The following is a 22,896-nucleotide window of genomic DNA, read 5'->3' on the forward strand; positions in this document are numbered from 1 at the left end:
AATGTGAACGTGTATGTAAAATATTGTAGAAAGGAAACATCTATTGTTTAGGAGCAGGCTTATTCCTGCAAAAGGACTGAAGGAAGAAGTGCTTGCTCTGCCAGGTGACTGGATTAGTCAGCTAATACTCCATTTCTATAATTGCTAGATGCTATTTGTGGAAAACGTTCTGTTACTCATTTATTAGTATTCATTTATTTTGTAAAGGAAATTTAAAAAATATTTTCTTAAGCTCCCCACCCACTTTTTTCTCCAAATACCCTCACACAATTCCTCTTCTCCCTTTTGTTTTGGCTTTCATGATGTGGCATATCCATCCATATCACCACCACAGATCCATGCTCAATGAAAGAAAGCCTAGCAGTTGTCACTTTAGAAGCCCACTCATCACTTTGGGTGGGAGTCTAATAGGAGGAGGAAGCTTTGGCTTTGTGATCCAGGTTGGAGTGAATAAAATTTTGTCTTCCTGTTGAATCTGGGACCCTGACCACACTGCAGCCATGTCTATCTCTGTTGAGCAAATGAGCCAAATAAATGAAAATGAAGCAGCAACATACAAAAATTGCTCATTTATACTTTAGACTTTCAAATCCTGGCAAAATTAACTTTTGTCCAAATTTAACTTCATTGTATAGATTATTCTAGAGTTACAGTTTGACAGGAAGTGGAATATTTTGTCAACAAGTTGAAAAAGGACAACCATCATGTTTTCTTTTTTTACCTTTTTTGTTTTCATACCGAGTATTGAACTCGGGACCTTGGGCTTGGGAGTCAGGCAGTGGCACCACTGAGCTAAATCCCCAACCCTTTTTTTTATTTTTTATTTGAGAGAGGGTCTTTCTAGGTAGTTGAGGCTATCCTTGAATTCACCATGTAGCGTGGGCTGACCTTGAACTTGTGTCGATCTTCCAGCCTCAGTCACCCGAGTTATGGGATTACAAGTGTGTGCCTTCATGCCAGGAAAAGAGGGGGAGGAAGCATCATTTCTTAAGCATGCCTTTGGAGGACAAGAGGCTGTGATCTTTTCAGGCAGGGAGAGCTTTGTTGGTTGGTGATGGGAGCCATAAAGCCAAACTTTGCTGTCTTTACTGGTTTAAATTTGACCTTGGTCAGTTATACCTCAAATGCTGTATCTCTTTCAGCAGTTGATTGGTCTTCTGAAACAAACTCATGGTTTCAGTCCCATTATTGGGCACAGAGAACCCAATCAGCCTTCTCTGGGGCCTTGGTTGTAATTCTCAGCCAACATGCCCAGGTGTAAGTAGGCCTAGGAGAATGAGTCATCTTTCCAGGATGGAGTAGCACACTAGAGAAGCCTAAGATTCAATTTTTCCAAGAGCCAACAAGAGTGAGCGCAAGGGAGAGAAAGGAGGGGTGTTGAGGTGATATAATCCACCCCCAGTATTAAAAAATCATTAGCTTATAAACAACTGCAAACTCATTTTGTTCTGTCGTATGTACTGTGATCTGTGTGGAGATCTTATTGAGTTCCAACACAGTGTTCAAATACATCGTCTGAAGGTGGAAGTTAGCTCTTCTTTGCTGTATCAGTCTATAAGATAGTACCTCTTTAAACCTATTTCTGGGCCAGTTATATCTGTCATAATTTCACTTATCTGCTTAGTTGATTGCCAACCATTCAATCTCACTTGTTTTATTTTGGCTCAAACCAAGTTATAGATTCATATGGCATGGCCCTTAAACCAGCAGCACTGAAAAAACTGGGATAATTTCTTCTTTTTTCTGACTTTAGTTATTATAACTTACAATGAAAGTTTAAGTTTTGAATATCGTGTATGATAAAAAAACCTGGGTAAAATTTATATTCATATTTCTACCTGGTATTAGGCTTACTGTGCCTTACTCCTTATTACCAAAGAAAGTCATGGGCTGTTTCCATCTTGTGGTCTCAGCATAATTCCTATGGATTTTAATGTCTTTTCCATTAATATTTATTGAAGTAAATTTACAAAATTTGTCTTGACACAAGTTGATTAGCATAGGTTTCAGAATCATGCTTTTAAAATTTAATAAACTTGTTTTCAGTTGATACAGTATCCATATAATGTTTGTGGTGACTATCACAAGCTAGGATGATAGTATTTAAAATGAGAAATAAAAACGTGCAGGGGTGGGAATTCAAAATGATGCAGAGCGAGCGAGTACAGGGGTGTGGGAATGCAGCACACTTCAGACAGCCAAGTGAGCGCTTCACACACCAGTTCATCCTGGTGGAGATTCAATGAGAAGTCGGCCGCATGTAGATGGGTGCTATGTGTCTTCAGTTCTGTCACTTTTTTCTAGCAGGGCGGTTATCTAGCACAGTTTCAAACATAGAGAATGTGGTATTGTTTGCATTTGTGATTGTAAGGTTTTGGTACCGTGAGCTCATATATTTCCAGATGAATACAAACTCGAGTATTTTTATGGGGTTTTTTTTGGGGGGGGGTACCAGGAATCGAACTCAGGACCTTGTGCTTGCAAGGCAGCCAGTGGTACCACTGAGCTAAATCCCTGGCTATTATCTTTTATTTGTAGAGTATCCTAGTAAAGCATCGTGGATTATACAATTCTGGTAGAAGAAAATACTCTTGTCTATTCTTTATGATTTTTCTTATGTGAAAATGCTAGGTGTCAAGTGAGATCTTATATACTATTTCCTAGAGATAACAAAGTAATGTTGAAATTATTTTTCTTTTCAAGTGTGTGTTGTTGATGTATATTGGTGTCTATTTAAGACAGCTTTTTGGGTATCTCCACATGACTCAGCTACTCAGACAACTGATAAGCATTTCAATATTGCTTGTGTTATGAGATATGAGTAAAAGCAAAAAGGTCTATAAAAGAATCAAACTCATAATTGCTCCATTCAAGAAATATGCATCTGTGGGTGTAGGAATGACACATAACCACAAGGAAAGACTCACTTAGATGCAACTTGTTAGAAGTTGGATAGAGAAGTTTGGTGGTAAAAAAGAAGAAACAGTAAATCTGAGTGGGTGGTTGGAATTATCAGAAGAGCTCCTGAAAGTCTGTATTTTGACCATGGCATTGAAAATCTGGTTGATTTCCAAAAATTTTTAACTGTTATTATCTTTATGTATCAACAGCCTACATTATAGGCTTTGGGATGTAAGATTTCATATTTAGGACTGAACGGTGACAGTGCTGTATCACTTATTTTATGAGAATCATAAATACTTGAAATTTATAAATATACAAAGTGTATTGTATGATATTATTTAACTTTGTTCCCTGACATTTATTTTAGAGTAATCAGTCTAGCAATCTTTAAAAAATACATGTATCTCTCAGTCAGGAAAAATAGAACTCTTGCCAGACAGTCGAATAGAAGGGGTTCATGTCAACACCAGTACAGTGGTGTTAGGAAAACTGAAAAGCCAGATGGACAGTGAGGCAGCTGGGACATGTGCACCAACAGGAGCCCCCATCACTAGTAGAGTGGGGGGTCAGTGTTACTGAAGCCAGTGAGATGGAGTTGTGCCATGGGAGTGGGGGCCACCGAGGAAGGAACCTGTGCATTTGAAGCTAGAACCACAAAAGGAAACGCAGCCACTGCTTGGAGACACCTGCCACAGAGGGAGGTGGGAGGAAAGACCTCTCCTTCTCCTTTTTTCTTGGCCTCTGAGTTTCCACACTCCTACCATTCCCTCCCATTGCTGGACCTAGTCTGCAGTGAGTTTGGGAACTGGGAGAGGCAGTTTGCAGGAGAGAGTGGGTGAGGGAGTAATCTGAGGACAGTTACTGCCCCAACTGTTTTCATTTTGGGAGTGGGGTAGAGGGAGAAGATTAATTTGAGGACAGGATTAATTTTACATGTTCTCCTCCAAGGTCTTGGCACACCAGTTTTTCTTACTATCATTTTAAAGTTTGTTTTATTCCACCTGAACATGCAGTTTATGACTTTATATCATAGCATCACTTAGTCCTTTTTTACAGTTCTCCATGAATGATCTTGTTGGTCAATTTTCAGATTTTAATATGATCTAAATAGTAAAAGATTTGATTTCCTCTCATTACAACCAATCTTCAGTACCCAAACAAACAGGTGACAGCGGAACTTGTTTATGTGACAACTAATTTTGACAGAGAACTATAGACAATCTTGCCTTCCCTTTTTCTATCTTTTGGAAATGCCAAGAGTGGACAAGGAAAAGTTCATCTGCCCATGAGAATCAAGCACTGTTTACAACTCAGCAATAATGATATTTCTTGATTCTTTTGTGATTTGGTTGGAGGTTGGGTATGGAGCATAGTTTATTTTTTTATTGGAAGGCAATGTCAGTTTTGAAAAAGCAGCATAATAATCAATTTGGAAAAATGGAGCATTAGCCACATGTAATGTTACGTGCAGTGAAAATAATCTTTATGAGCTTGGGAGATGAGTCTGGAGGAAAAGCTTGATGTTGGGCCATGTTAAGATTTTGTCACATCTGGAAGGCATTTGATGTATAGGATTACATAGGTTTGATACCATTTAAGGTTAAAACATATGGATGGGACATTATGCAGAAACTTGTTCTTTTTCTTAGTTTTTAGATTTAGAGATTTTTGAATCATAAGGATTTGATTTGAATCTGTATTAAAAATAAAATGAATAACATGACAGAATGGGAGGGGTTTTGAGCACATGCTGCACAGCTCCGCATCTTTATATTCTTTTTTTTGTTTTTTTTGGTACTGGGGATCGAACTCGGGACCTTGTGCTTGGGAGGCAAGCATCGGAACCACTGAGCTAAATCCCCAGCCCTAGCATCTTTATATTCTTGGTCCTTTCTTTAAAAGGTAGTAAGTGGACATTCTTCTCATTATCTTTTTCTCATTTTCCAAAAACAGTATTATGGAGTGGTGGACTCCCTGGTGGTCTTCCTTGAGAAAGTCTTGTTTATTTTTGGTTAAAATCTTTCTCTTAAAAGGACTATTTAAAAAACATTTCTTGGTATAATTATAATAAATTTTTATGTGTCTGTCAGGTTGTAAACTTATCAAAGTTTATTCAAATGTTATTACTACTTTGGGTAGAATAATCTTTACCCTCTCTTAAAAAATGAAGGAAAAATCACGTTGGTTAGCTATTTCTTTTGTTATTTTTGTCAGTACAGTTGTGTTACGCTCCTCTTATGCACAGTTTCGGTTGCAGAAGGAAGTTACTATCTCCTTATTGTGTTTCCTCATTTTATCCCTTTTCTAAAATGCTACTTCAATGATGCATTATTCATTAGTTTTATTCCTGGTAAATTAGCTTTTGCCATGAAAACATGGGGACAGAAGTTCTTTGAACCACTTATCAAGGAACTGTTGGAACATTTAATACCATTATCTGCCTCATCAGCAAACTTCCTGTTTCATCAAGTGACTTCTGTGACTTTTTTCCTCCAATATTATGATAAAGGAATTTTATAAACAGAAGCAGTAATGAGTATCTTATATACAAATCTCCCTTACCTTGGTAGAAAGTATGGTATTTGTCATTTTACTCTATTATTCAGTTCATTGTTATTCACCTTGGAGTTAAATATATACATCATTTTATATTACTATATCATCAGTGACTTAAGAGCTATAATTAAATAATAAAGCAAGGACTGGTTATTAATTACATACAACTAAAATAGGATGTAAAAATTCCAATTCATTTTTGCTAAGCTTGTGTAATGATTTAAACATGAAAACTTTAATGCTTTGGCAAGATATCATTTTGGTTAATATAAAGGAAGATTCTATATTCAAGTAACAAATATTCCTTTGAGGAACACATGTCTACGATAACAAGAAACACTGAAAAGATAAGAATATGACTTTTTTGGTCATTGATTAAATCTGTTGGCACATTTGTATTAATAGAGAGGTTGCAGAGACTTAAAATCAGAATATGTGGAGATAACCAGACAACCTAAAGTAATGATTATCATCACCGACAATTTGTTTATAATTTGAGGGATAGAAATTGTTTTTAAGTGCTATGAGCCATCATTTGTGCACTGTAAAATAGTGCTTATTCATTCAATACATGTTGACAGAACACCTCCTCTATGCCATGTACTATGTTAGGCAGTGAATAAGCAGCAACATGAATCTTGATCCTATGGATTTTAAAATGTAGCAGGAGAACTGGGTGCTAACCCAGTCCTCTCACTACCCGTGTTGTCAGTGTTTGCAAAGGGCAGTGAAAGTATTCAGAGTGAAAATAGAGAGTTAACAAAGTGTGGATTTTTTGAGGGGGTAATAGCAATGAAAATTTAAATTTTATTTTAAAAAAACATTGTAGCTTTTTTCACAAATGCTTGTATATATTTTCACTGTCATATGAATTTTCCCCACTCTTCTAATCCCTTTGGAAATGATTAGGACTAAAGCCTTACCTTTTTCTTACCCAGTTTTAAGTAATTGGGCAAAAAGAAATTTAATTCAGGCAAGGAAAAAACAAAACAAAACAATTGATTCAGCCAAGAAGTGGTTTCCTGAGGCCAGGGTACAAGTGCGTGGTAGTTACTGAATGGAACCCAGGAATTCAGATTCTCCATTCAGTTTGAAGAGAATATATCCTGCTTCCTGAGAAGAAAGAGCACCAATGAAATGCTAGAGTCTTGTGTCTAATTTAAACCTAGACATATAATAGTACATTAAGCTTTGGAGAGTGCCTGACAGCAAGAAGGGCCACATGTACACAGTGGAGTAGATGTGTAGGATTTAGAGGCTGTATAACAAACGCTGCTCAGGACTTGGGAGGAAAAACAGCATTTATTTTTACATGCTTTTCTCTTAAGATCACAGATATTGTACTTGGTTTATGTTGAAATTTTGCCTTGATTTTTCAATTTTCCTCTATAATTAGGTTGAGTCTGATGACATTCCAGTTTTTATTTCCAGATTCTTCCTTCATCAGTGTTCTCTTTGCTATAAAATGCAGGTTTCTCAGCTCGGGGCAGAGTGCATATTACATAGTGTAGTTGAAATCCAAAATGTCTCCCAGATGGAAAAGGCAGAACAATCATCTCATCTTTTCCTACTGGATCTGGCCAGGTTTTAGAAAGGACTTCATTATTTGTATGTGGCAAACTGCATTGGCAAATTGTTCCTTAAAGTACGCAGTGGCGTGTTCATCTACTATTATGAGATATGGGCAGCATTTATGAAAGATTATAAATCTCACAACTCTCTTCAGCAACTTAAAATACAGCTGGAAATGTTTTGCTTCCAACAATCATGCAATCTTCATAAAATTGGAAAAGAAATGTTTTGAATAAATAATGCTTGAGTTTATTTCTCTCTAGTGTGAGAAGTATTTTTTTAAGTGAAAATCATGCCATACAACTCCTCCTTCCTCTACATTAACACCATTGCCTCTGTGTTTGTATTATGCCAGTGCATTTACTTTTTTTTAAGTATGCCAGATTGCCGTGTCTTGTTTTTAAAGATAGAAAACTGGATTTGCTCCCAGGGACTCATTCTCTAACTAGGCCAGTTTAAAAGCTAAAGAAGGATTGAGTCAGTTAATTAATTTGAATAAAATTACAAATCAAAAACACATTATGCAATCTTGATTTAATTACCACGTTTTATTTACTTAATTGAAAACACTGTAGAAAGAGAGAGATCTTGACCATGACCAGTATGGAGTCTTCACCTTCTATGGCAAGAAGTGTAGGGATCCGGGCTGTGGCCGTCAGTTCACTCAGTCCAGTCACTGACCTTGATCCTGGGCTGGGAAGTTGAGATGTGGTACCAGCCTTCGCTGATGGGTTTTGGTGCTGCTCATGCAGTCCTGCGCGCTCTATCCCAGGTCAGCCCGGGAGCACTTCCGGGCAGGTGTTCCGCTCGCTCTGCTCAGTAGGGTCTGGTGTAAGCATGTTTGGTTTTCCCTGATGTACTCATGTCATATTTTTCCCCTTAAGTTTCAGTGGTCCATGTTTTTCAGTTAACTTTCTGTGAACAAATTTCAGTCTTGAACACAAACAAATTCTTATTTTAATCCTTGGGATATGATGCTTTGAAGCTAATCTCTGTGTTAAGCAAAACATGACTCTTAAAGAGAAGTTGGATAAAAGAACTAGTGGAAACTGTGGGAATAAGAGACAATATATTATATATCCATTCTCTTGTTCTATATTTAGTTAATTCAATTACTTTATCTGTAAGGATCCTCAGTATAATAATGACTACTTTAAAAAAAACTGTGAGTTTTGCTAAATCATGTATTAGAAATCAGTATTAAATAATAGAAAGGGGGAACTGAAGGTATATGAGGTGAAGTAATGGATATGAAAAGGCATGCTTTAAAAATATGCAAAAGCCACATTCCCCTAATGTTGAGACTTCTGAAACTATTCAGAGAGGTTTGATTTCCCTTGTTTAGAATTGAGTTTAGGTGAATGGGTACACTTTCAATAAAAACGTATCAAGGATTTCATTAACAAAGTAATAGAGTCAACACTTCCTACCTGTGGATTGTTGACCAAGTTTTGCAATGAAGTGAGTTCCAAATAACAATGTATTATTGAGCAGAGACTGAGAAACAGAAGCAAAGAGGGAAAAGGGAAGGGAGAGCATTTCCCCACACACATGCTTATGGGGGGGGCAGCCAAGCACTTACAAAATTTCCTCATGTATTTTTAGTTATTTTAATAAACATTTAGTATAGAAAAAATAAAATAAAACTATAGTCTTGGGTTACCCCAGTTAATAGAAACACACCTATTAAAACGGAGATAGTATTTTACCTGTGCTGAAGAAGACAAAGAAGGCAAGTCATGTGATAGCAATTGTGATTATGTAACATGAACTCACCATAAATCCAGGGAAATCAGTCACGGCGGATACTAAACTGCCAGGAGTAAGGCAAGGGTTGAGGTAGGGGAGGAGAGGAAGAGTTTGACCAAGGAGAATAGGTTTCTGTCCATCTTGAAACATGTAAATGTTAGCCAGGCATGGTGGCACATGCCTGTAATCCCAGCACTTGGTGGGAGGCTGAGGCAGGAGGATTGCCATGAGTTTGAGGCCAGCCTGAACTATATAGCAAGACCCTGTCTCAAAAAAAAAAGTAAACGTTTATGTCTTTGTTTCCCTAGTATAAACGATATGAACTTGTATCCCTTCTTTCAAGTTTTTGTTTTTTACGTCTTAACTTTTTCTTAAGTGGTTCTGGCATACTATATCTCTAATTTGCAAAGATGTACTATTTTCTTATGTTGATAATTAAGGTTGTAGGAAGAAAGAAAGAGACTGTTCTATGCCCTTAAAAGAAAGATCTCATAATATTCTTTAGCTGACAATGGGCTATTTCTTTACCTGCTTAAGGCAAAGGAATATGACAAAGGGGCCCTTTATCACATGATGACTAATTTTAGTTCTAGCAAGAGGCTATCTGCAGGCTAACAGGTTACAGTTTGGGTTTCATTTACTCTTCTGATATCCCTTGATATAAAAGGTATATTGTTATAGAATCATATAATTTTAGAGCCGGAAGGGCCCTGACAATTTACCTTGTTCAGTTCTTTCTTTGCACAAAAATGACTGTAAATTAAAATCATGCTTCTCGAATTTGATTTCCCTATTGATACTCGAGTCGCTTGTCAGGACATAAAACGAACTTCTGGAATGAGCTTCTTCTAAACAACAGTGTACTCTGTGGCTCCCACTTGTGCATTAGGAGCCTATTTCTTGGACCCCCACGGGACATCTCTTCCTTTTGGAGGAGAGGGCCAAAAACTAATTCCTGCTGCAAAATATTTCATCATCTCTACCCCTTTCTATTTCCAAATGTTCATTTTGGAGTATAGCTGAGCAGAATTGTACATCATTAGCTTGGGAGAGTCATCCCTTCAAATCATGCATGTGTCCCATTTGGTTGCCACAAAAGTTTTATGTTTTACTTCTAGTGTTTGTTTTTGCAGAGTGGCATACTTTGTCTTTCTTTCATTCTGCAGCTTATAGATCTTTTGTGTGTGTGTGTGTGCAGTTGTCTTAACCAAACATGCCAGGCATTATCTTAAAACTTAGGGATAAAAATAAAACAGGGCAGTGTCTCTGCTGTTATACTGCTCAGTAGTAAGCAAAGACAATGCCACCGTGGAGGACTTCAGGGGAGTCAGAGGGGACCCCGTGTGCAGTGACGAGGCATCAAATGTGGAAGCCAGAAGGCTAATATACAGCCAGATCCAGGTTCCTTGAATGGCACACTAAAACATTTGCAGTCCTTTCTGTGGGCATTTGAAATACATGTAAGGGTTTTAGCAGGGATTTAGCTTAATCAGTTTGGTGTTTTATCAAGACTGCCTTGGTAACAGGGTGAAATATGAGGTAGAAAGGTTGTGAGTCTAGGTCATTTTTCAGGACCCTGTTCCTGGGGCCACCTCTATCTAATGCCCTTTGTAACATGACTTTGCCCGCCCTTCCTGAGAAGAATCGGGGTTTTTTTGGTACCAGGGATCAAACTTGGGACCTTGCGCTTGTGAGGCAGGCAGCGGAACCACTGAGTTAAATCCCTGGCCCCAAAGAATCGTTTTTTAAAAACATACTCACGTATGCCACAGAGTATTAATGTTTTATTTTAAATTCATTAAAAAACTAATACATTAAAGCAAAAACTGTACACTTGTATTGTTCTAACTACATGAATATATTTTGTAATCTTTAAATCAGGTTAAACATAGCTATCTCCTCTGACGTTAATCTTTTCTCTATGGCAATAACATGAGATACACAGTTCATTACCATTATCTGTAGTAACCCTATTGCAGTAGCATGCCACGTCCTACTCCTAGCTAACCATAGCTTAGTGCTCATTGTTCAACCTTTCCTATTCTTCCTTCCCCAATTTGTATATTTCTATCCCCTTAGGCTACTTCTGAGCCTCTTGAAGTCATTTGTGTGTGTGCGTGTGTGTGTAGGTGTGTGTGTGTATATATATATATATACACACACACATATATATTATAAAGGTCATTATTGTAAATTAATTGGAAACTTAATAAGCATTGCGAGCCTACTGTGTCCCAAGCATTACCAAGCACTGGGATATAGAAGGTACTCCATAAATCTTGTTGATTTTCATTTAATTTTATGTTTACATTAATGACTTCCAAAACATCTTTCTCCAGTTTGGTATTCTACCCACCTCAGAGAGTTGCAGTTTATTCACTCCAAAAAGTTACTGCTCAGTAACAAACATTTTATAGGCCATAATTTTTTAATTAGCATGTATATTTAACAAACATTTTATTGGACTTCTACCAGATTATCCACAGAACATTAGACTTTCCTTTGTTTAGCAAAGAGCCCCTAATCTAGAATTAGAATCATCCTCTCTTTAACACTTTGATTGGTGTACATATTTCAGTGGTAATAATTTCCAATTTAGAACAGCTAAAAGATATTGAAAGTTCTGAAAAATGTTTTGGTTTTATTGGTAAAGGGTGGAAAGTACGAGGAAAGTTAGAGGAAGATAAGATTCTCAGAAATATTTAATCTGCTGAAGGATCGATGTGGCTTTTCGTGGTTTTGAGGTTGCATCATCGTTCTGGAAGCAGTAGGCCAGAGTAGGTGGCCAGCAGGGAACACACTACGTGACCCTGGACAAGCTATTCAGGTCCCCTCCATACTCTAAGGTCTTCCCTACCACTGGATCTTGGGAAACCTGGGAAACCCTACACTAATGGTGAGATGTTGAAGATCCATGACTGTTTTCAAAAAGGGATGAACAGAAGGACTGAAGAAATGTTGAAAGGCATATGTGGGGCTGTGAGCCTCTTCTGTTCTTCTGTTATGAGAGAGAGAGGAGAGAGAGAGAGAGAGGGAGAGAAAATGAATACGTATTTGAGTTCAGCATTATGTCCAGTGAAATCTGAAGGAGGCAAACACAGAAATGTAGAGAATATAGATTCTGATTGAAGAAGAGAAAATGAAAAGTAGAGGGAATAAGGAAGGACTATTTGGGCCAATTGCCTTCAAGATCTATTCCCCTCTATTCTTCATAGCACCAAAATCTGCCCAGATTGGAGACCCAGTGTGCAGGGCAGCTTATAGTCTTGTTCTCTTCAAACCTGTATGTTAAAGTCTGCAGCCTGCAGGAAGGTGATTTCCCTGAGCCAGCTAGTCTCTGCTGCCTTGGAACATGGAGAAACAGCAGGGCCCACTTCCCTTTGGGGGAGCATGAGGTGACGGCATCTGCATAGGGATTCTCAAGTGGGCATGGACCCTTCCATGTCCAGTAGCTCCCTGGTCATTTTTAGATGCTTCCCAGGGTTAGGCAGAGTTTAATTAAGTCCATTTTCTTGCTTTCTTCTTGAGAGTTAGTCCATTAAAATATAAATCATTTTTAAATGATACTCTGTGCTTAATAGTATCTTTTGTTTTTTGAGCTTGTAGGAGGTGTCTAAACCAGGGCTTAATGCTTGAGATGATAAAATCTTTGCAGTGATTCTATGAGACACATGGTTTTATTGTAGTTTTTAAGATCAAGATGCAAGACTCTAAGAGTTAAGTAATTTCATACGAGATCACAGGATTAGTGAGAGACAAAGCCATGATTCACTATAACATATTATGCACACACACACACACATACACACACACACACAGACACACACACACAGTAGGGAGTGAGACTGGGTAAACATGATGGAAGTGGTTAAAGAAAACCTTTGAGCATAAAGTAATTTGACCTAGGTGGTAAATTGGAAGGTTTTAGATGTGGTCTGAATAATTCCTCCTCTGAAGTCAATCACAATAGCAGTTCTTTTCTGGCTTTTCTGCTGTGACTCCCTGGTCACTTTCTCTCCCAGCAGTTAGAGCTAAGTGTCCGATATGATATAGGGGGACATAAGAGTGAAGAGCAGATTGTGGTGTTACAATTTACAGCTGGAAAAGTAAACTTTGTGTTGCTCACCTGCTGAGGGGCCACCTCTGTGTTTTGGGGCCACGGAGTATGCTGTTCTGCTGCAGGAAAGGCACAGGCTTAGGTGGATGGAGAAAGACCTATCGCTGGGTGCCCATAAGCACTGGATCATCTTAGAAAGTGGAATTGTTACAAAAGACAAATGTGTGACTCACACTGAACATTCACTTTGGCTGGCTCTCAAATGTGGCTTTCTTTTTTTTTCTTTCATACTAGAAATCGAACTCGGGTCCTTGTGCTTGCAAGACAGGCAGTGGAACCGCTGAGCTAAATCCCTAGCCCTTAATGTGGGTTTTTTAATACTTGTTTTTTTCAACTGAAGAAGTTGGTCTACAGTTGTTGAAAATGGGAAGAAAAAGTGAAATTTGAGCAAAAAATGAAAATAAAAAAAGAATATAGTTTCTCAAGTGGAGATGCCATTGTGCTAACTGCATACTTTCTTAGGGATGGAAGAGACTTTTATTCTTTCTCCACTGGACCCAAAGTTTAGCACCAAATGGCTGGGAAGGGGTTATTTGGTACCATTTTGTAGTTGATGTAAGGAAACATGATAAGGCTCATATACAGTTTACAGCTTCTGAAATGAGGCGAGGCTTGCAGTGTGCCTACTAAAAACAGCTCTCACCTGCCTCTTGTGTCATTCATACATCTAGACTTTTGTAAGTAGGAGGTAGCTTTAGAGGGAAGTGTAGAATCTGGGGAGGAGCTGGTCTGGATATATAGTGCATAAGTAAGAACCTCCTTCAACATCTTAGAACTAAAATGCAATATAGTATAAATACTGGAAGGCATTTGTCAGGGAGCCCAAAGCAGAAAAAGCTCAGGCTGTAAGCAGAATAATATAATTTATCATTTTCATGTAACTCTTGTACTCTAGGCCTGGAAAGTGGCCAATATTGTACCCTCTTTGATAGAACTGTGGAAAGAGAAAGGTTGTGCTGCTAAGTTATAAGTCACTGAGTCTTGCCTCGATTCCGGAAAAAAAGGCATAACAATTCATGGGAGACAGGGGTGAAGATTTTTAGAGACTCTAGGCAGAGTCCAGACTGCAAGCGTGGTCCTTTGCAGTTTCTTTACTTCCATTTTGGGAGATTGGGAGCAAGTTGGAGGACAGTGTGGGAATCCCTAAATATGTTCGTTAAGATTTTGTGAAAGCTGTTCTGGACCAAAAAGAAATAGGACGAAGGGGTAAAATTCTGTTTTTCAGTACTCTCAGTGTTAAATCTAAATTAATAGGCATGAGGCAAAGGGCAGAAATAAATAACTGAGTTTTATACAGGAAGAAATTAGCAGATTATTCTTGCATTTAACAGTAGAAGCAGCAAGGGCAGTATGTTAATCAGTTACCTGGAAGAGCAGAGTGACCCTGATGGAAATGCAGCATCTGGTGTTTCTGGCTAACCAAGACTCAGTTTCTTTGTGGGTTCAAGTATGACAGTGGTCAGTGTCAGTAGGCAGTTGTCCAGGATGGAGCCATCATAGCTGCCCCACCTGTCATGTGTTACTGAAATTTGCCATCAAGTTCAAAATTGCCTTTCCTAGGCAAGCGAAGAAGGCTGCTGAACCTGAGCCATCAGTTCCTCTGGCGTTTACTACAAGCGTAGTGCATTCTAAGCCATGAAAAGCACAGTGAGGAAGACACAAAAGAAGTAGAATCTCTGCCTCTGCTCAGGAGCATGTAATTTAGTTGGGGAGACAAAACTTAAATGCTAGAACCAATAAGAGAAGATTACAAAGCAACCTTGCAAGTAAGTGTATAATAGCTAAGGGACAAGAGGGCACATGGAGGCAGGGGAGTGAGCACAACACATCAGCTCCAGAGTAGTAGGAAAGGCATGTTGTCTAACAGTTGTATATCACACAGTTGTATTTTTTTCCTGCAGCAATGAAGAGGAATAATATGTGATAAGAAATTCATATATACTACATTGATCTCTTCCCCCTTGTTTGAGAAGTCTTTTGGGCTATCACAGATGGAAATTAAATTGATCCAACAATTTGCTCTCCACAAAGCCATGTTGGTTTCTACCTAGTAATTTATGCCATTCCTGGTGTTTGCAAATCGATTGCTATTATGGGATGTAGACAAATCTGGGCCGGGTTCCAGAAGTTTGGGGGATTTTTGGAGTGGATATGCGTTCATGTGTGTGAAATTCTGGAAAAGCAGGCTCTCTTTCCTGTATATTTTACTATTTGAATATAAACATATTTCCAGGTTTTAAAAAGCATGTTTAATTATCTTCAGATTGGATTTTTAAGGCAGTGTGTCTGCTTTACTTCATATTTCTACTGACTGACCTTGATATTTGCTTAACCTTCAAACTATCTTTAGTGGTTTTGTAGCCAGAACTTTTGTTTCAAAAAATTCTCTCTCTATCTCAAGAATGTTATAGAGCAACACTTTTTAAATTTCCTTTTGACGTAGAAATAAGTATAGATGCTCATTTAGTTTGATGAATAAAATGTTCCTATCAAAAGGCTTGGGAAAATATGCTTTATTTAAACATTCAACCTCATTGTTGTACCTTTAAATTTTTTTTAAAGTCCTTCTGAGGATTGTGAAATTCTTTCAAAACAAATTAAAAAGAAAACATTTTCTGTGATTTCTTTATAGATTCTGGACAATCAGGAAGTCCAAGCCACAATGATCCTGCCAAGAATCCTCCAGGTAAATATGTGTTCCAGGACGCTTGCAATCTGACATTGTTGGAGAACAAAGGTACCACTGTATAGATAAACACCCCCTGATTGGTCAGGTGCCTGTTTGGTTCTGGCAGGCAGGTATGATTGGGACAAGATGTGATTGTGTTAGAGGCCTCCACAGTGGCAAATGCTTCTATATTTGCGTCACTTAACCTAATCACCAATGCTTTAATTTTTGTTGGTATTTCTTTAAAATGTATTTTAGTTGTGTATCTTATAGGGACTAAAAGTCATTGCTGTTTGAAAGCCAAAAAATCTTTTAATCTTTATTTTTCAAACACAAGAAAAAGTAAAAATTTCCACACTTCTACTGAAGTTTATCAAATCTCATTACTTAAAAGGGGAGCAGAGCTGGTGGTTGGTTATGTTTTTACTGGAGGATTTTTTTTGCAAGAATTTTTACCCCATAAGGTTTTTTTATTGGATCCTGAGAATCAGAAAATAATGAAAGTAGGATTTTTCTCTATTTCAAAGTATGCCAAATACCCTGTTTATTTTCAGAAGTTGTTCCAGATCTGAAAATGGGCTTTTATAACTTGGCCATCTTCATAGTTTTGTTGCTCCAAAATAGAACATATAGAACATATAGAATTTTGCTTTTGATTTATGAGCTGTGTTTTTTTCCACATGAGAAAATAATATAAAACTAGTGCAAGGAAGGATTTTTAAGTTTTCATTACTAGAATTTTAATTATACCTGTGAATTTGGTAAAAAAAAAAAAAGTCATTAAAAAAAAGCTAAAGAAAACCAAAGATAACAAACAAAAACCAAGGCAGCCAAACATGCCCTCTACCTCCCCATATCTGTTTTTTCAATGAAAATAAATTACAGAGTCTACAAAAAAAAAAAATCATAAATGTAAGTTTCAGGTGACTTCGTTTTAGGTACTTGTTTGCTTAATTGTTTGTTCAGGTGAAATACCCGAACAACCTCAAAATTGTGTGAGAATATATTAGCACAATATTCTCTTGTAAAACTATTGGAAAACACAACTACATATGCAAGTAAAAGATATGAAATCCAAAAGCAATTATTAGTTTTTGAGTCTTGCCTGTATTTTGTTCTTTATTTTTACCTTAGAAAAATTATCTTTTTTGCAAGTACTTACTAATTTATTCTGCATTGTACAAAATCATATTGTTTGACAAAAGTGGCATGTACTTCAAAGATAAAAAGTTCTAATTAAATTCATATTTAAAATATATATCAAGTTGATTTGTGTTTATTCACAAATCTGATATTGTTACAAACTGAGAGGAAAACAAAAAACTGAACAGTTTTAAATATAATTTTGTTACATTTATTATTTTATTTTTTGTGCAGATTAGAATTATTTCCAAAATGTCTCTTAGAGTGAATTGTATCCAAACATTTTTTTTTAAAGCCTCTTCAGTCATCTTACAAAGAATGGGATGAAAAAAAAAACCTTTGTAGGAAAAGAGTTGATAAGTGTTATAAGTCGGGCTACACAAAGTCTATATTCTTAGCATTTGAACGACATTTTGATTGAAATTAATAAAGCAGTTATTGTTGAAAAGCAATTCTGAACATGTACAGAAGGAATTACGTTCACCTAAAAGTGTTCTTTACTTGGGGTAAAGCTGGGTAAATAACCTTTATTTAGTTATTTAATATCAGAATCTGATTTTTAATATTTGTCAAAAGCTTGGTTAAGTTTAATATTAATAGCGCATTTCTTAATTTTTGTATTTTCATATAATATGGCAAAGAAATAGCTAAGAAGGACACCTCTAGTTGTTTGCTGTTTTGAAGTTTTCTTGAAAATAAAACTTTTTTGAAGACTATATCAAGAAACTGAGATGTAGCTGGGCATGGAGGTTCATGTCTGTAATCCCAGTACTCTGGAGGCTAAAGTGGGAGGACCGCAAGTTCGAGCCCAACTTTGGCAACTTAGCTCAACTGTCTCATTTGAAACAAACAAGACCAACAAGCAAAAACAAAACAAACAGATATTATAGGTAAAATACTTTTACGATTTGTTAAAAATGTTCATATACAAATCGTGCATTTGTCACTAGTTTAAAAAACCAAATAAAATAGAATATAATAAAATCCAATATCAAAATGAGATGGATTACAATTGGAATTTTCTTTAACCATTCAAAAGTAGTCCATCATTTTAACATGGTTTGTGAATCATCATATTGTGGATTTAACCATAGAGCTTATTAAGAATTTTTTTTTTTAATGAAAGAGTTTGTTCTTTGAACCTTGAAATAAATCAGGCCACTAGTAATACAGAATTTTTAAATGCTCAAAATCACAACTTATTAAGGTTTCTGTGTATAGTGAGTTGTGATAAATTATACTTATTATTAAAATGTTCTTTATAAGCATCTTTGGTATTTTGGAGCATAATTTGTCTTTAGGAGACTCTTCATCTTTTTATTCTGGCCTTGGTTGAAACATGAAATCTCCAGGATTGAGATTCAGTATCTCAAGAAAGCACACAATATTTAAGGGGAAATTTAATGTAGTGCATCATGCAGTGAAGCAGTGGAGTTGCTCTGCTGCTTGTACTGTCACTGAAAAGAGAAGCCAACCTTCTGAGGAAGATCTCCTCGATTACCCACATGTTCTTGTCTCTGGTAGTTTTCTGCTTGGAGATGTGCAACTCTTGAAAATTGCTCCCATCCGTTCCGTTCCTGTGTTTATTTCCCAACACTTTGGGAAAAGATAGTAAAACTTGAAGCCCTTTGGGAGATACTGATTTGCTCTTTGAAATGTGCTTCTGGCTGTGGACAGAAGGTGCAGCCACATCCAGGAGTCCTAGAGGCACAGAGGTATGTGTCCTGCACCCAGAAGTAGCCGCGGCTCTTCCTCACAGTGGGACCCAGCTGCCTGTCTGAGGAACTTCTTCCTTGCTGATTCAGAGTTGCTGAGGGTGACCTTATAGCATTTTAAACTAGATATGGATCTCTACAGATAGCATTTAAAAAAAAATCTTGTGTTTCTCATTGGAATTAGTATCTAAGCACAATTAGACAAAATGATACATTTTACAAGGAGACATTTTTAAAAAACCATGTAAGTAGTTTCTTGGTATGTGTTATTTATAAATGTGTTTACATAGTCTTTATGTTCTTTCCTTAAATTATTTATGACTTAATGTTTTGTTTTTATTCTTTGTTACCTGGCAGAAAAGGGTGTAATAATCTTCTCAGGACTAATGTGTTCTAAGATGCCACCCAAGGACATCGCATTGTTATTTTGGTAGAAGCACTAGGCCACTTCACTTTTTAAATGATGCACATTTCCCTTGCTTAAGATAGAGTCAGAAGTTATATATTTATATTGTTACTTCTTTTCGAATATCAAGTGAATGCAATACCTTTTAAGAAATAAAACTACAAGAGTTCTCTCCCAACTGTAGCAAACAACTATGGTGAACTAAACAAGGATAAATCATTAATTTAGAGACTTTGACTCAGAACTAATTTTATTTCTAATAATTCAAAGCTACACTGCTACTTTTAGGAAATATGTGATTTTTGGGTTGTAATCTTTTGAAAGTAGCTTTGATTTGCTTTTATTATTTTCTGTCTCTGCATTCCTTGTGCTATAATCTTTTAGATTTCCCAAACTGGATTACCTACTTAATGCTAGACTGGTAAATATCCAAGGAAAACAGAGCAACCAAGATGTCAAAGTTTTGCCTCTGAGTCAAAATTTCTCATTTTGAAATTCAGAAAGACTATATAGTTCTGTGTGGAGATTTCTTTTGACTAGTAATATAACAAAGAAATATTGAATCTTAGAACAGTTTTTTGCAGATTTTATAAAATAAACTTTTGTGATATTTCATGTTTCATTGACTAGAACTTTCTGACCTTGAATGTCATGGACTTAACATCTCTTCTTTAGGTAGGTTTCGTCGGGTGTAGGTGATTTTTGTGTGTTGATGTTTTATGAAATGCAGCAAAACTTCTGGTAACTATTAAGACAATATATTAGGTGTAGTTCAAATAAGTCATCTTACGTCCTCTCTGGAATAAGGGTAGAACTAAGTAAATAGTTAAATTAAACAGGGAGGATCTGTTAGTTATAGAAATATGCTTATCTTAGACTTAAATTTCTTAAATTATAAACATTTTTGAGATTGATCTCTCCTCAATTTTATAGGTACTGAAGTTAAAATCAACAGAGGAGTGTCATGAAACTAATAAAATTTAACAAAATAATAATTACAAAAACTAGCGCAGCATCTTCAGTAGTCATCTATTGGGATTACTATTAAGATTGCTTAACTTTTCACTTTATTTTTTCAAATCTTAGAACTTGGGACAAATTTAATACTTTCTAGTTACTGAAAAAAAATGAAACAATTTTCTTTGCTACTTGTATACGAAGGCAGAACAATTTGCATAGGCCTTCATAGAGGATGTTTTATCTTAGAATATCATGTTCAAAGTCAAAGAAAAACGGAAATTTACTGACTTTTAAAATCACATACCATTCACTCATTAATTAATAATTTCATATCTGTTCTTTATTATGTTCTCATTTATTTTATCTCTCAGAATCATTTTTTTAAATGGAAGGAAATACACTATATAATGATGCTAAAAAGTAATTTTTTATTTTTTTAAAATTTTTTTGGTACCGGGGGTTGAAGTTGAGTCCTTGTGTTTGTGAGGCAGGCGGTGGATGCTAAAAAGTAATTTTAAACTTTGACACTATAGACTGTATTCAACAAACTATAAAAAAGCTTTCTATTCATAAAAGTGTAAATAGAAGAATACTGAAAGGATTGGTTAACAGTGATTAAGACTTGACATTATAGTTATTTTAGAATGAATTATGTACCCGTCAAAAATCAAAGGATTTTTTTCTTAACATTTATTTCACAAATTTTTTCTTCGTTATCTTCTTGCTTGTTAGGAGATATCAAATTCAATAAAGTCCTTAAATGGTCAGATTTAGGGTAGGATTTAGAGTAAAGGAAGAGAAGATGAAGGTGTGTTTTGTCACAGTTACTCTAAAAAGCCAGAAGGGTGCATACCTCTCAGCTACTTAGGTTTATAGGCTGCATTCTGGGTACTTATAGATAACCTTCTTCAGAAGTTGGTTTATATAGCAGTTGGCAACATGCCCAGCCTTTTCTGTGGATCTGGCCTGATTGTGTATAATATTTAATTAGAGAAAAATAAAATAAAACAATTTAAAAATACCCTGAAAGTCTTGAGAGAAGGAAGTTTTTTCCTATTTCCTCAATCACCTACCCTGCCATCCAGCAGATAATACTAGTTTCCCACTGTTGCTGAGTTCAGAATTAAATATCACATTCCATATGATGAGGGTATGGATCGAATCTGCTTAAAATAAGGAGCAGGAACAGTCATTTGCCTTGGGGAGTTGGGAATATACACTCTTCCACACCACAAACCATAAACAAGTCAGAAAGTACAATCCATAAATAAATTTCCATGCAAGATATTTATGAACATCTATTGTGTGCATGGCACTAGGCTAGATATTGTGGAAGAGTTTTTAAAAGTCTATCACACACAGATTGCTTTTCCTAAACTTTTCTTTGTTCATAAGTACATACAATATCATAAGTGTTTATATAAATATACATATATACACATATGCACGGTGGAGATTAAATATTAGTACTACAACTCAAGTGTCATGGGAGTTCAGAGTTACGAAATATTTTTCCCAGTGATGGTAGCCAGCATGTTGGAGTGAAAAGAGCATAATTTTGCCATGACACTTTGTGCCCTGAATCCAGGCTACATCTTGTACAACAATCCCAGTGGCCCTAAGGAGAAGAAAGAGCAAGTCAGCCAGCTTCTCTGCAACTCAGCACAATCCACTGTATCCATGCTAGTTTTGAGCAATTGGAGAGCACACTTGGCAAATTTTAAGTGTTTTATAAATGGATCTTTACCATTTTCCTTTTCTTCAGCTGCACTGATGAGGAAAGCTTCCTGCAGGAAATACTGTTTGATGTGGAACCAAATAAAAAAGGGTTGAATTTTTATACCACACTAAAGGCCTAAGATAATATAGCAGAGTTACAAATATAAAATGAGATGAATGGAATGGAGTAGTGTGGCTTGGCATGGCGTAGAACAGAATAGAATAGAATAGAATAGAATAGAATAGAATAGAATGGAATAGAATATTAAGAGATTTTATAAAGGATGAAAATGAAACACGTTTTTAGGTTTATTATGGAATAAAATTGTAGTTTTAGATAGTAAATTTTGTTGCAAGTCTTTTGGCAGTGAAGAAAAGATGGAATTATTTTTGTTACATCATTTTCAAAATTGACATAAAGAGTACAAACATATCTTTAGAGATTACCCCTATATTATCTGTTAGGTTCTTGCATTAACATTATATAAATGCCTTTTTCATTTACCTCTCCTTGTTTTTCCTGCTTTCTGAAACCATTGGCATTTCTGTCCCAGTTGAAACTTTTGTCTGTACTTTACTCTTCCTAGCCCCTTCTCTTACAACTCTCTTTTTCTGATGATGCCTACCCAACACCTTAAGTCTTTCAAACTCCTTAGCCAACATCTCTCTCTATTTCATGACAAATCTAAGACTTTTCTCTTGTTTTTGAAGATAGTCCCTCTCCTGGTCATCCAGGAATTTTTTGTCTTCCATTTGCCTGGGGTGACACTTTCCTCTTCTTCGTGAGACTTTTGTCTTTAATGCTTTATATTTTTTCAGTTCCTCTTGTGGTTTTGAAAGCAGCAGCCTCTCCTCCATGCCTAGCCACACACACACTCCAGTGTGTATCTTTGGGACAGATCTCCCCTGTTTCAGAACTTTGCAGTGGCACTGTGTTTCCACTATGTTTCCAGCTCCCTTTCGGACATATGTCCCCAGATATCTCATAAGTACCTTAAATTTAAAATTTAACTTTTCCAAAATTAAATTTATTTTCTTCTCTATCATACTTGGCTTTTTCCTGTACAAGGTATCTTAGAACTACAAGAATCTAGCCAGACACCCTTGGTTAGAGTAGCTTAGGATTTCTTTCTCAGGAACCATCTTTCCTACTTATTCTCCATCTAGTCTACTTTGAAAGGCTCTTGAATCTACCCTTAGCTATCAGTTTTGTTACCCTCACTGAGGCTCTAAACATTGTTTGTTGCATGAAACTGTACAAAAATCTTAAAATTACCTCCTCTCCTCATTCTTTTTTTTCCCTCTATTCTATGTATGAATATATTTCATGAAACATAGATCTGATTTGCTTAAAAGCCCTTGATGGGTCATTACTCGTAAACTTGCA

The 22,896-nt window shown here is 36.3% G+C and overlaps 1 protein-coding gene across 12 annotated transcripts in view; it reads left to right on the forward strand.

Annotated features, from left to right (window-relative positions):
- Nfib (nuclear factor I B) overlaps positions 1 to 22,896 on the forward strand; it is a 221,236-nt gene that overhangs the window by 115,288 nt on the left and 83,052 nt on the right. For all 12 annotated transcript variants that reach the window (XM_087183933.1, XM_087183936.1, XM_087183935.1 and 9 more), the window contains exon 3: positions 15,531 to 15,584. In XM_087183933.1, the coding sequence (XP_087040059.1) occupies positions 15,531 to 15,584 (54 nt within the window). The remainder of the gene's footprint in view (positions 1 to 15,530; positions 15,585 to 22,896) is intronic.

The sequence above is a fragment of the Heterocephalus glaber genome, unplaced genomic scaffold (assembly GCF_053883595.1).
Source record: "Heterocephalus glaber isolate CG9 unplaced genomic scaffold, H.glaber_assembly_v1.0 deba00001481, whole genome shotgun sequence".
Classification (NCBI taxonomy): Eukaryota; Metazoa; Chordata; class Mammalia; order Rodentia; family Bathyergidae; genus Heterocephalus; species Heterocephalus glaber.